The sequence below is a fragment of the Haemaphysalis longicornis genome, unplaced genomic scaffold (genome assembly GCF_048455015.1).
Source record: "Haemaphysalis longicornis isolate Haplotype H1 unplaced genomic scaffold, Haemaphysalis longicornis Haplotype H1 scaffold_4, whole genome shotgun sequence".
NCBI lineage: Eukaryota > Metazoa > Arthropoda > Arachnida > Ixodida > Ixodidae > Haemaphysalis > Haemaphysalis longicornis.
Genome location: NW_027526361.1, coordinates 158107288 through 158119272, shown reverse-complemented (window position 1 = coordinate 158119272; position 11985 = coordinate 158107288). Strand labels below are relative to the sequence as shown.

Here is an 11985-nt window from a genome sequence, read left to right as displayed (position 1 = left end):
GGCAGAGTTTCCTTCTGCTAATAAAGCCTGCCCTGATGAAATAATGTTTTCAGCACTTTTTAGAAACGCACGGAATGAGATACCCTGTTCTTCCAAATTCCACCTGAGCTGCTTTTCATTGCCAACATCAGCACCACATTCCCGGCCACTCAGGCGGTGGATAAGAGCAATATGAAAGGGCTTTATTTTCAATACCATCACGCAGAATAAAAAAAAAAAAGAACAAAAAACAAAAACAAAGAAAAACCCGCTGCGAAAATCCCAAACGGCAAGTTGTTACTTACGCTGATGCAGTTTTGGCTAGCGCTACTCCACTGCACAAGCCCTAAACATAAGGCAGCACAGTAATAAAATGATTCGCCGCGAGCGCAGAAAAGAATACTCTCGTTTGTGCATCTCGTCACGAGTGGCCGAACGTCAATCGCTAGTTTTCTACAAGCGATACACATGAAGTAATGCCATTATGCTTGTTTGCAGCAGTGCGGGAAACCACTCCGTTGAGGTTTACGCCACCGGAGTGTATGCATGCCGACTTGCCAAATCACCATCTCTGCTCCGAAGCGGCACCGTGGCTGCACTATTGCTGCACTGTGGCTGCACCATGAGCGGAGCTCGGCTGGGGCAACCGAATAATCGAGCGCACCGCTTCCTCCAAGTTGCCAACCTAGGAACCATCGTGCTGGTTAGCGGGAGAATGATCGTCTCTCGCTTCAGCTGGTTTGAGGGGACAACTCTCGGCCGGAAGACCGGGTTCAAGCGGTTCGGGGCATTTGGCGCAAGTAAAACACCACTGGGCGCAGCAGGGCGCAGGAGAGTACAATTGTAGCAAAATGGCGCAAATGGCGCAGCTGGATCACCCCTGCCAATCTTCCTACACAAGTCGTCTTGTAATAATTGCAGTTGTTCTCCGGTTCATTATGTCTCGACTGTTGAATATTTTTCGATTCTGACATGTTATGGAACAGCCAGTTAGTCTACATTTGTTCCCATCTTCGTAAAATTGCCTGTTTGTTATTTTCAATGTGCTCAATATGTCCGGTTTCACTCCGTAAACAGATCGTGCACGCTCTTGGTTACAGCGTACTACGCTATGGTATTTGTTGCTTTTATTTTTGCTCGGCCTTTTGGCACAACAAAGTTGACAGTTTATTGAAACTGGTATTGAAATCGATGTTGTATAGTACAAATATTGATGGCAATGTCTGTATTTTCTGATGGTCTCAGATGCCAAAATTCTTAGTTCTGTATACAAAAACAGTAGTTCTGAAATATGTCTGGACGAAAGAGTACTGTGTTCCGTACATTCCTGTGAGGGACCTTCGTTAACGCAATCGTTTCGTTTTGCCTAGGACACGAACTATTCGCGCTTTTTATGTCCTGCATACAATGAATCAGTTACCAGACGATGTTTTCTCCCTCAGTAGCCGAATATTAATTAAGAAATGTCTGTTTGAACTTTTCTATTAACTATTTGCTCATCACTCACCACATTTTTAATATTTTTTTTTTCTTTTCTTCTCTTTTTTGTGTCCGTACCGACGAAGCGATTGGCCTCGGTGCTGCCAACTGCCGGGCACTGCCCTTCAAGCCTTCTGTGGCTTCGGCAGGCCCGCAAATGTACCTTGTATATTGCAATAAACATATATTATTATTATTATTCCCCGTCGTGTGTTGCCCCCCAGGTTTGAATCAAGGGGCACAATGCACGAGTGGGCATGTTCTGTTCTTGCTTGCCCTTGCGCGGCACTTGTTACCACCTGTCCCATCTCTGCTGCTGTCGACACTCCAGCAGAATGTCTCCCGCCCCTACGCAGCCAACTTGAAGGCTGCCCTGCCGTCGGAAGTGTGGTCCCGCTGCTGCTCCAAGTTGGCCGTTGCAGCCAGTGCAGCCTAGAACCTGGTGAGCTTGATTGGGTAGTTCTCGGTCATCAAGTGGTCGTCTTCAAAGACCACCACAATGTTGACTTCAAACTCTGCAAAGAGAAAAGGGGGGCCAGGCAGCAGAGTAAACAGGGCTGCTGTGCCTGGCAAATCTGCCCCATTTTGGTGGCCACGCTTATACACAGCACCCCTACTGGATAAAGTGTAAACCACCCAGTTGGTGCACACCTGGTCTAGCAGACGCAGAGTTAACCAGAATGCCACTAAAAACGAGGGCACCGTAACTCCTTCCAGATGGGGAAGTTGGCGAAAGATACCTTACACGCGCACTGCTGGCCTATCGCAACGTGCTCGCTCAGCGTTTCGTACAGGCATTCCTTCCTGAAACATTTTGTTGAGTACATGGCACCACAGGGCGGAAGCAGTGGCTGCTGGCAGTGCTGGCAATGCTGGTCCAGCGTGCTAGCCACGGCTTCCCTGCTGGCCTGCTGCACCCACCGGCGGCTCGCACCAGCAAAACGCGGCAGCCTGCGCTTCTGTCGAGCTGCAGGGCCCGTCGGAACTGCCGCATGTATTCCGTGCACGACATGGTGCCTGCGGTGGCCCATTTCTGCAGTCAACAACGTGTGAACAGCAGCAGGTCCTGAAGGTGCGATCACTGACAATGCCGCACTGCACGGAACCCAAACTGGCTGGAACATTCCGATACGCACACTTGTTACCTTGCACGAGCACTGAAGTTTCTCCTAGAGACACAAACGCAAAAGCGTATGCATTAACTGCAGCCGGTACTGACACCTGCAGTTTTTGGGGCTAATATTGTTACGCAGCTCAATTCCTTTACTCAGCAGAATACTTTGGGAGAAGTACCACGGCATGTGATGTGTGGAACATACGTTAACTTGATCTCATTTACCGAGCCAACGGAACAGCACGTAGAAAATGGACATGGCGTGACTTCACTCCAGTCACAAGGCGACGCAGCCAAGCGTCTCCAATGTTTGTCAGAAACTTGTGACGCAACTTCACATGGCGCGCTCACGAACGTTGCCAGAGCTCACCAGAAAGGCACTCGTGCCAAATAGCATAGCATAAAACTACAATCCATGTCACCATCTTCATCAAACATGGTAGGCCTTCCGGCAGCTCAGCTGCTCCATTCCAGTGGTCAAAACAACACCTCCACCGGTCTCTGCAGTGTTGTGACCTCCGCAAACAACGGTGAAGTCATGGCGTCACTGGTTCGGCCATACGCACTATCCAGGCTGGAAACGGTGTAAACTGAAGCGTACCACTCTGGTGTCCGCACTCCTTCAAAATCTTGGGCATCATCTAAATAGTAAATGACAAGACGAGCTCGCGCCATATGAAACGTCAGAGGAAATCGGCAAGAAGGATGCAAAAAGGAGAAACCACTTTTGAAACCATTTTTCTACTAAATAAATTCACATAAACCAACAGGATTGGTCAAAACATGGCCTTTAATCTGCACAAGTAATCTCACAATGTTTCCAACTCACTTCAGAGTCCCCTTAAGTAAAGGCCAACTGCACTCAAATTTCCGACAACATAAAAATCATGTCACCGAATACATAAAAATTAGAGTGCGAAATGCAACATACTGCGTTTAAAACATGAATGCGAGCGATGCAAACGGCCCACGACACTGCCGTTTTCAGAGCCGAAACTGAATAGAAAAGGCGGCCATTACTGGCGGCTGGACTGGACGTGCCGTACGTGATGGAACGGAAGCGACCGCTCTAGAGCCGGCGGCCGCTCAGAGCCACCTTCAAATGCGCAAGGTAGCATCGCGTTTCGCACTGTTATTTTCACAGAAGACTCCAACTAACGTTTGCCCAGGATAATGGAGTTAGGTGCGAAGTAGACCATACGAAAGTCAGAATAACTGCCGTTGTAGCAATACTTGGCATTGCGAGTAAAAAAGCGGGCTCTGATTTACAAGGCTAGTTGCTCGTACGATATCGAACAGCAGCTTTAGTAAACCGGCGCCTCGACTGTCACATTGCTCTCTTTCAAGGGAATAAACAGCACGCGGGCGGAGATCAATCAGTATGTTTACTACACATTACGTGCAAGCAGCTTCGTGAATATCGACCCAGTATTTTTCCCCTGTGTGCACATCGAGATTCAAATTATAAAAGGGATCTAAAACTATAAGCCACCTTCAACAGCTAAATGATGCACTAAAACACGATGCATTACACGATGCACTAAACTGCCGCTGTTTTCTACTTTCGATCACCAGAGGCATGTGCTGCTGAAAACATTTTACTTTCAAGTAAATTAGATCTAGCGCTCTACAAAAGTGAATACTTCATTTGTGAATTGAAAAATACATCAAGTTTATTTTTTATGAGAGGAGCAGTTTTGTTAGCTTTTGCACTTCGCGAAGACAACAGCCAATATTTGTGCGGATGTATTTGTTACCACGAGCAAGGCTCATTGTGGTTCACTTAGCGAGTAGGCCAAAAGTCGCACAAATGTTTATACCCGCATGTTTATACAACTATAGTTAGTTCCCAAAACACTGGACAGGTCCAAAGGATATAGGTCGCGTTGGCCCAGCCCAAATTTTAGACGTGGAAGTGCAAGTGGTCCAGAATTTATAAAAGATCCTATTTTTTTTCTGTGATAGATGCAATAGGAATGACAAATGTAAGGCAAGTGTGCGTGTCACGCTATTTTTTGTTAGTATAAATATTATTTTCAAGTAAGAAGAGTTTTGCTAGCTCCAGAACGTTTGCAAGCGCACGTATAGTTTGTAGGCTTCTAATCTCTTTATTGCACTGAAAAAAAAAGGCTTTACCTATGCAGTTAGGTCGAAGCATGTGACGGCGACGGCGGTACACAGTAACACAGCGGTGGTGTAGCAGAGAAACCGCGGCCGAACGCACCCCTGCGCCCGGCGGAATGCCGTGCAAATCGGCGGAAAAGCGGGACAGGTTCCCCAACCTCCGCCACAGGCCACCCGGAACTTGTTTCGGTGACTCTCTGCCAGGTGCAAACATCGTCTGCACGGAGCTACTTTGAATGACGGTACCTAGTGTGCTATGTGATTACGAAGCTTAGGATTTCGCCAAGGTGATTTTAAGAGCTACGACTGCTTATTCGGATCAAATTTGCACAGAGAAAAATTTGAGTGCAGTTTGCCTTTTTTTGACGGACTTTGACGAATATTTGAAGCGCTGCCAATGTTACGGCCCTAAAGTTGAAAGTTGCGAATGTTGCGGCACTAAAGTGATGTATCTGAGACATCACGAAAGCCGAAGCCGCCGTTATCACCGCTGCTCCTTCTCCTTTCCTCCTTCTTGACCCCTCTCGCACAACGCTCCTTAACCCGCACTATCGCAATAAACGCTTTGTCTCAGCCCAGCCACTGCCCCGGCGTGTTCGTTTCACTAAAGGTGCAAGTTTTTAGTCAAGCGTTCGCAGATGCCCCGTTTCAAAAGCGACAGTGTGCTTTGTTTTGAAAAGATTATCGTATTTACTCAAATTCAATGCGCACCCAGTTTCTACGTATTCTAAATTTCTTCCGCGTATGTGTCTTCCACTCTGTGTCCCGTTAATTCGCGCTGCTTTCCACATTTTTAACATGAACCTGAATGTACTGTTGTTACAGCATGCTCCTATATTGACCTGGGAAACAAGAGGCTGTTTGTGGGCACTTATCGATACTGATACGCTACCGCAGTCAAGCTACCCTGAAATATTCTGTTTAGTTTAAAGTGACTTCAACAGATGGTTCCATAAAAATTTGAAAAACGCGCTCAAGACTCTCCAAAGTATGCATTTCGGTTGAGAAACTCTTTGATGCTGCCAAGAGGGATTTAAAAACGGCGTCCACCTTAGTGCGTGCGCGCGTACTGGCACTACAGTGTGTGTCGTGAGGGGGGAAAATCAACAGGGGGTCCCTTTTGCGATGAAAAAATTCCCCAAGGAACTCCTGTTGTAGCAAGTTTTTAAATCAAACTAAACAGTTATCAGACAGGTTTTATAAAACTCTATAGTATGAAATAAAGAAATAAGACTATTCAGGGCAATAAATAGGAATCATTTTAACAAACAAAACTACTGAAATCAAATTGCAAGCAACAGCCACCATGGGCGCTGCCAGAGTCCTTCAATGCTTTACTGGTCACGAAACTGCTCCGTAACCCAATGGGAGAGCTTCATATGCTGCATTTGGCCGCCGCGCGGTGGCGCCACCATCTCACTGAGGTCAGTCCTCGGGCGGCGTTGCTCTGGCTCGAACGGCGGAGACGCGGCGAGTTGTGTTTGTTTTGTGCAGAAAAAAATTCCCCCGCATTTCCCCGAAGGGGAGTATGAGGAAGTGCGAAGCACGGGGTGATGCTATGAGGGGGAGTTTGTTGAAGTTTGGTGGCATTTTGCCCGTTAGTTACATTAACACCCCCTCGTGATCACGTTCGGCTTAACACGCCTCGTTTGTCCCTCTGCGGAAATCTTGGTGAATTAACGTGTATGTTCGAGAGATGTTCGAGAGGGAATGTAATCACGCACACACACACACATACACGCAAAGTAAAGTGAAACGATAGTATTTATTTCAGCACTTGTTTGTGTTGTCGTTGTATGCGACGGTCATTACGACCGCCTTGTGGTCGCTAAAGTGGACCATTAAGGGTTGTTGCACACGCAGTTATCAAGCCGCTATAACGCCGCTGAGTCGCCAACGCACGCCGCTGACGACGTAGTTTGAATGCGTTAAAGATATAAGGCGCGTTACTAACACTGATATCAGCATCAGCGTCGCGTCAGGGACCGACGGAGCCGACGCCGACGAGTATCCCCCGACAAAGGACGCAGCAGCACCGCGCCAACCCGCCACCGCGGGCGTGGAGACGCGGCGGAGGGCGCGCGGGAAACAAGGCGGCGCAGCCCCCAACCATCCAAGCCAGGGAGAGATCGGGTCAACGAACCCCGAGGGCAGCTCAACGAGCGGAAGGAGTTGAAGACCAAGTCGGTAAGCGCCTTTCACACCATGACACCACAACAGAGCGCAGTCACGCTTGCCACATTAAATGTGGTAAGTCTAACCTCGCAGAAACGGAAGCATTGGCTGGCCGACCTCCTTAATGAAAACAAGATAGACGTTGCTTTTTTACAAGAAACCAAAATTGCTTCTTGAGAGGACGCTCAAAATTTTGTACGTTTTTTTGGCCACCAATTTTGGTGTTTTTACACCCTTACAGCTACCCGTGCGGGCGGAACCGCTATTCTAATTCGCAAACATAATTCCTTAACCGTAATTGACTGCGAGCTGGCGAGGGACGGGCGTTTTTGCACCGTCGATGTCCTGGTGGGAGGGGAGCTTACGCGCTTTGTTTGCGTTTATGCACCGAACGATCAGGCGGCGCGCGCCGATTTCTTCTCTTCCCTTCGTGACATCCTGGTGATTCCGGGTCGACTCGTCTTGGCAGGCGACTTCAATTGCGTTGTTAATGCCAGCGACAGAGCAGGTGCTAGGGGCGTGGCGGACGCTTCGGCGCGTGTTTTGAAAGCAGTCCTTCGAGAGGGTGACCTGAACGATGTCGCCCTCCAGCGTGGGTGGTCAACTTCTCGCTACACCAGTTGGCGTGGCACGTCACAGGCTCGCTTAGATCGGGTGTACTTGACGAGCGATGCGCTGCCGTTAGTGACTGACTACGCCGTCACCCCTGTTGCTTTCTCGGACCACGGTTTGGTAACATGTACCATCAGAATTGAGCGCGAAATCAAGGGATGGGTTGGCAGCCGTTGGCTGATGAACACTACGGTCCTCGATAATGCGGCCTTCGCTGATCGCATAAGAGGCGAAATTGAAGCACTCAATGCTGCACCCATCGATGGGGTCGCCTGGGAGCGCTTCAAAAAACGGGTTAAAAATGCAGCAATCGCAATCGGACGACAGGAAGCGAGAGACAGAAAGGCGAAATTAAGTCGACTCAATGAGTGCCTACGCTCTCTTGTGGAAGCGGACGAGGAGAGGCCGGGGGAATTCTCGGAGGACATTCGCAGTGTTAAAGAGGAGATCCGTACTGAGCTGGAAAAGCGGTACTGGGGGGCTCTTGTGCGGAGTAGGGAGCAGCGAGTGGTGGCCGAGACACAGCCGTCGAAACTTTTTGGTGCTTTCGAGCGGGCAAGGACTGCCACTAAAGCGATTTCCGAGGTCAACCACCCTAACGGGCTCGCTCGTGGGAGCAGGGAGGTGGCGGCTGCCTTCGGCGACTACTACGAAAACTTGTTCTCGCGCGCTGTTCCCGATGTTCCTCCGCCGGATGTCCTCGATGAGCTGCCCAAGGTCCCGGAGGACGTTAAGGCCGTCATAAACAACCCCATCACGGTCGAAGAGGTCAAAAGCGCTATAAAGGAATTGCCAAAGAATAAGTCACCGGGGCCGGATGGGATCGTTTCTGAGTTCTACCAGGTATTCCGAGAGGAGATCAGCCCTGTTTTGGCGTCGGTATTCGAAAACGTCAAAAACACAAAGTTGCTGCCACCTTCAATGCGGAGCAGTAATTTGGTCCTTATACCGAAAAAAACGTCTCACGATACGGCACCCAGTGTTGAAGATTTCAGGCCTATCAGTCTGCTATCAACAGACTACAAAATCCTATCCCGAATCCTGTCCAGACGGCTCGAGAAGGCCCTCAGCAGTGTGGTGGGACCACATCAGACATGCGGATTCGAGGCTGCTCAATAAACACCAACCTACACCGCATGAGGACTGTCTGTGAGGTGGCGGAGTCAGGGTTTTTTCCCCTTGCTGTCTTGCAACTCGACCTCAGAAAGGCCTTCGACCAAGTAGACCACGCCTTTCTGTTGATGCTCCTCCATCGGTGCGGGATAGGGGACGAAATGGTGGAGTGGATCAAGATCTGCTATACTGAAATCACCACCAGCATCATTATGAATGGGGAGGTGGGGAGCCCCATCGCCGTGAGAAGGTCGGTCAGGCAGGGCTGCCCCATGTCCCCGATTCTGTTTGCATTATATATAGAGCCACTTTGCAGAATGGCAATGGCATCGAAGTCAGTCAAAGGCTTGGTTCTCGGCGACGAAGAACTAAGAGTCCTGGCTTACGCGGATGATGTCGCCTTCGTATGTTCATCGAAAGATCAGGTGAGGGAGATCGTCGCGCTCGCGCAATCATTCTGTCGGTTTTCGGGTGTTCAGCTGAATCTTTCTAAGTGTGAGGGAGCATGGCTAGGTGAATGGCCCACCAAACCATCAGAGCTCTACGGAGTCCGATGGAGGGAGGCCATCACCCGCTACCTCGGAGTCAACCTGGACTGCGGCCGAGCCATTGCCCCCCGCTGGCAGTCAAAGCTGGCAGCCGCGGGTAGGAAGTTGGAGCCCTGGCGAGCGCGACACATCGCCTTTTTCTCAAGGGCACATGTTTGCAATGCCGTGTTATACCCGGCCGTCCTGTACGTGGCCAGAGTATCGACCATCGACGCAGGCTCAGTGGCCAAGCTACACCGGATGTTCGCAGTATTCCTCTGGCGATTCACCTACGAGCATATGCGTCGCACGAACATTTTCTGGAGTCCGGAAGCGGGTGGCCTCGGGCTTGTTAACGTGGAGCTCAAGCTGACAGTGCAACGGTTTTTGTTCTTCCGGGATCGTCGCGACGGTTTCCTTCGGGCTGCTCTGCAAAACGTAGGCTCCTCACATTTGGCGCCTTGGCTGCCAACAACAGCGGAGTTTACACATAGTAACCGGGCAACGGACTTTTACAAAGAAGTGGCGGCAGCGGTGGCCCTTTTGCAGGGACTGTTCTCTTGGGAGTACCTGTGCGCAGTGGCCCCGAAGAAGTTGTACTGGGACCTGGTGGAACAGATCCTTCCACCCCCCATGTATCGCTCACCACCTCTTGGGCGCATGAAAAGTGACGTCCTCCGGCGAGTGCGGAAGCTCCCCATTCCTTCTGGTTCGAAGGATTTCTTCTTCCGCTTTCACACAGGGGTTCTACCCACTAAGGCAAGACAGGGGGAGAGGGGCTTCTTTCTTCCTGGAGGGACCAACTGCTTGTAGTGTGGAAGGAGGGAGACGGCAGAGCACGTCTTTTTGGAGTGCAACACGGCGTCGTATTTCTGGGACGAGCTGCAGTGCTCTTTCGACACGTACTGGCAGCTCACCTGGATGAACTTGAGGTTCTTGGAGGCGGCCTCGGAGCACCCGCTCCTCCGTGACTGCGTCCACGTCATAGGTCTCCACTCGCTATGGAGGGCGAGAGTCGACGTGGTTGAATGTGCCGAAAACCCGCGGCCAGCGTGGAGGCACTTTGTACAGAAGGCGCAGTGGGCAGTGGCCGCCCTCGACGGGCCCGATTCAGACACTGAACTTCGCGACTCACTGGCGCGGGGCTCACGAGCCCTCATGGAGTTTAAGGTAGAACAGCAAAGGAGATGGGACTTGATCTGAGGGTCGGAAGCGGGACAGCACCATGGGCCACTTCTGCCCACTAACGACTTCTACGCCCAACCCCTCGTCCCTATTACATTACCGTATACTGTAAACAAATGACACCATCGCCCATTTGTAAGTGTTTCTAATAGGAACCACGCCAGCACTGCGTGGCTGTGCTGGCACTGTCTACGAATAATTTCCACTTCCCTGGCGAAACACGCTGAATCTTGTCTTGGCTTGTTCAGTTCCAGAACGCGATTATTTGTCTGTGTGAGCAAAGGATGTTGCACTGTTCTCTGAAACCTCTGTAACCACTTCATCTGGCCCTGTATGTATATTTGTAAATAAAGTTACTGTTACAAAAAAAAAAAAAAAAGTCGCGTCCGTGGCTTAGTCGGTAGAGCGTCGCGCTGCGGCCGTAAAGTCCTCGGATCGAAACCTGGCGCCGGATGCTGTTTTTTTTTTATATAGTGTAGTGGCCTGGCTGGCGCGCCGAGAGAGGGTGTTGCGAGCTGGAGAGTAGTAAAGGGGCTTTAGGAGAGTAGGCGAGGGGGGAGAGGAGGCGCTATGCGAGCGCCCTCACGCGTCGGAAATCCGGCGCCGTTGCTAGGCACGGTAGCTAGCTCCGTTGCTAGGCTGCGGACGGAGGACGGCGGTGGAAGCAGGAGTAGGCCCGACTAAGAAGTGCTTCGCACTTAAAAAAAAATTACGTGCATCTCGCGCTGTTGTGATGCGACTTAATCAGTGCAACGACGATGCCGAACACGTGTTGCGTCCAGGGATGTCGTTCCTTGTACAACGATACAACAGAAAATGTTTCCCTTTTCTGTTTACCGAGCGACGGGGAGCTGCTTGAGAAATGGAAGCGCGCCATTGCAAGGCAAGAAGCGGGCGATTTCAGCTTCGATTATAAGTGTGTGACAGTGTGTGGGAATGCACTGTGTGTGAGAATGAAAAAAGCAATGTTCCCTTTTGAGAGCATCCTGGATCTAGAATTGTACAAGGCTAACTTAAAGCCGGATTTCTGTCAGGTCAGTCAGGTAGTAGACGTGCTCTTGTATTGCCTTGCAATCAGCCTCGCATGCAAAAAAAGCTTTGGGACGTTCTTGTGCTTTTACTTTCCATATTTCCGCGAATTATCCCTTATGTTCGTTTTGTAACCGCGCGTGGCCGCTTCCAGTTTTCTTATCCGGCGGTTCAACCGGAGCGCCCGTTTGCTCTTTTTGTCGTACGTCCCGTCGGGCAATATTGTTTGTCCCGGCAGCGGCGGCCGCTTTTCTGATGGAGGCGAAAAGCAAAAACGCCCGATTTTGGCGCACGTTAAAGATCCCCAGGTGGTCAAAATTGATCCGGAGCCCTCCACTACGGCACGCCTCATCGCCTGCGTTGCGTCGGCGGCCGAAGTTTCACGACCAGTAAAGCATTGAAGGACTCTGGCGCTGCTTACAACAGGAGTTCTTGCGCTAACTCGATTTTATTGTTCTTTTTTCGCTTCCTTTTTTTTGCAAGGATTGCAAAGCGTGGAAGCGGAAAGACACATGGTGCAACATATATCTCTTCGTGTTTTGATCCTTCGCGTTTCTGCAGCGTTTTTTGATGTACTCAAGTATGTACCCACTCATCGAAACGGCAATACTATTGGGCTATCTCTTTTAGCGTTCTCTGACTTCCAAA

At 50.2% G+C, this 11985-nt stretch overlaps 1 protein-coding gene across 5 annotated transcripts in view; it reads right to left on the bottom strand.

Moving 5' to 3' along the window:
• Positions 1–1091: 1091 nt before the first annotated feature.
• Positions 1092–11985, bottom strand: part of LOC144179460 (vacuolar protein sorting-associated protein 26C) — a 71133-nt gene continuing 60239 nt past the window's right edge. For all 5 annotated transcript variants that reach the window (XM_077707816.1, XM_077707818.1, XM_077707817.1 and 2 more), the window contains one exon: positions 1092–1973. In XM_077707816.1, the coding sequence (XP_077563942.1) occupies positions 1891–1973 (83 nt within the window). In that variant the 3' untranslated portion in view covers positions 1092–1890. The remainder of the gene's footprint in view (positions 1974–11985) is intronic.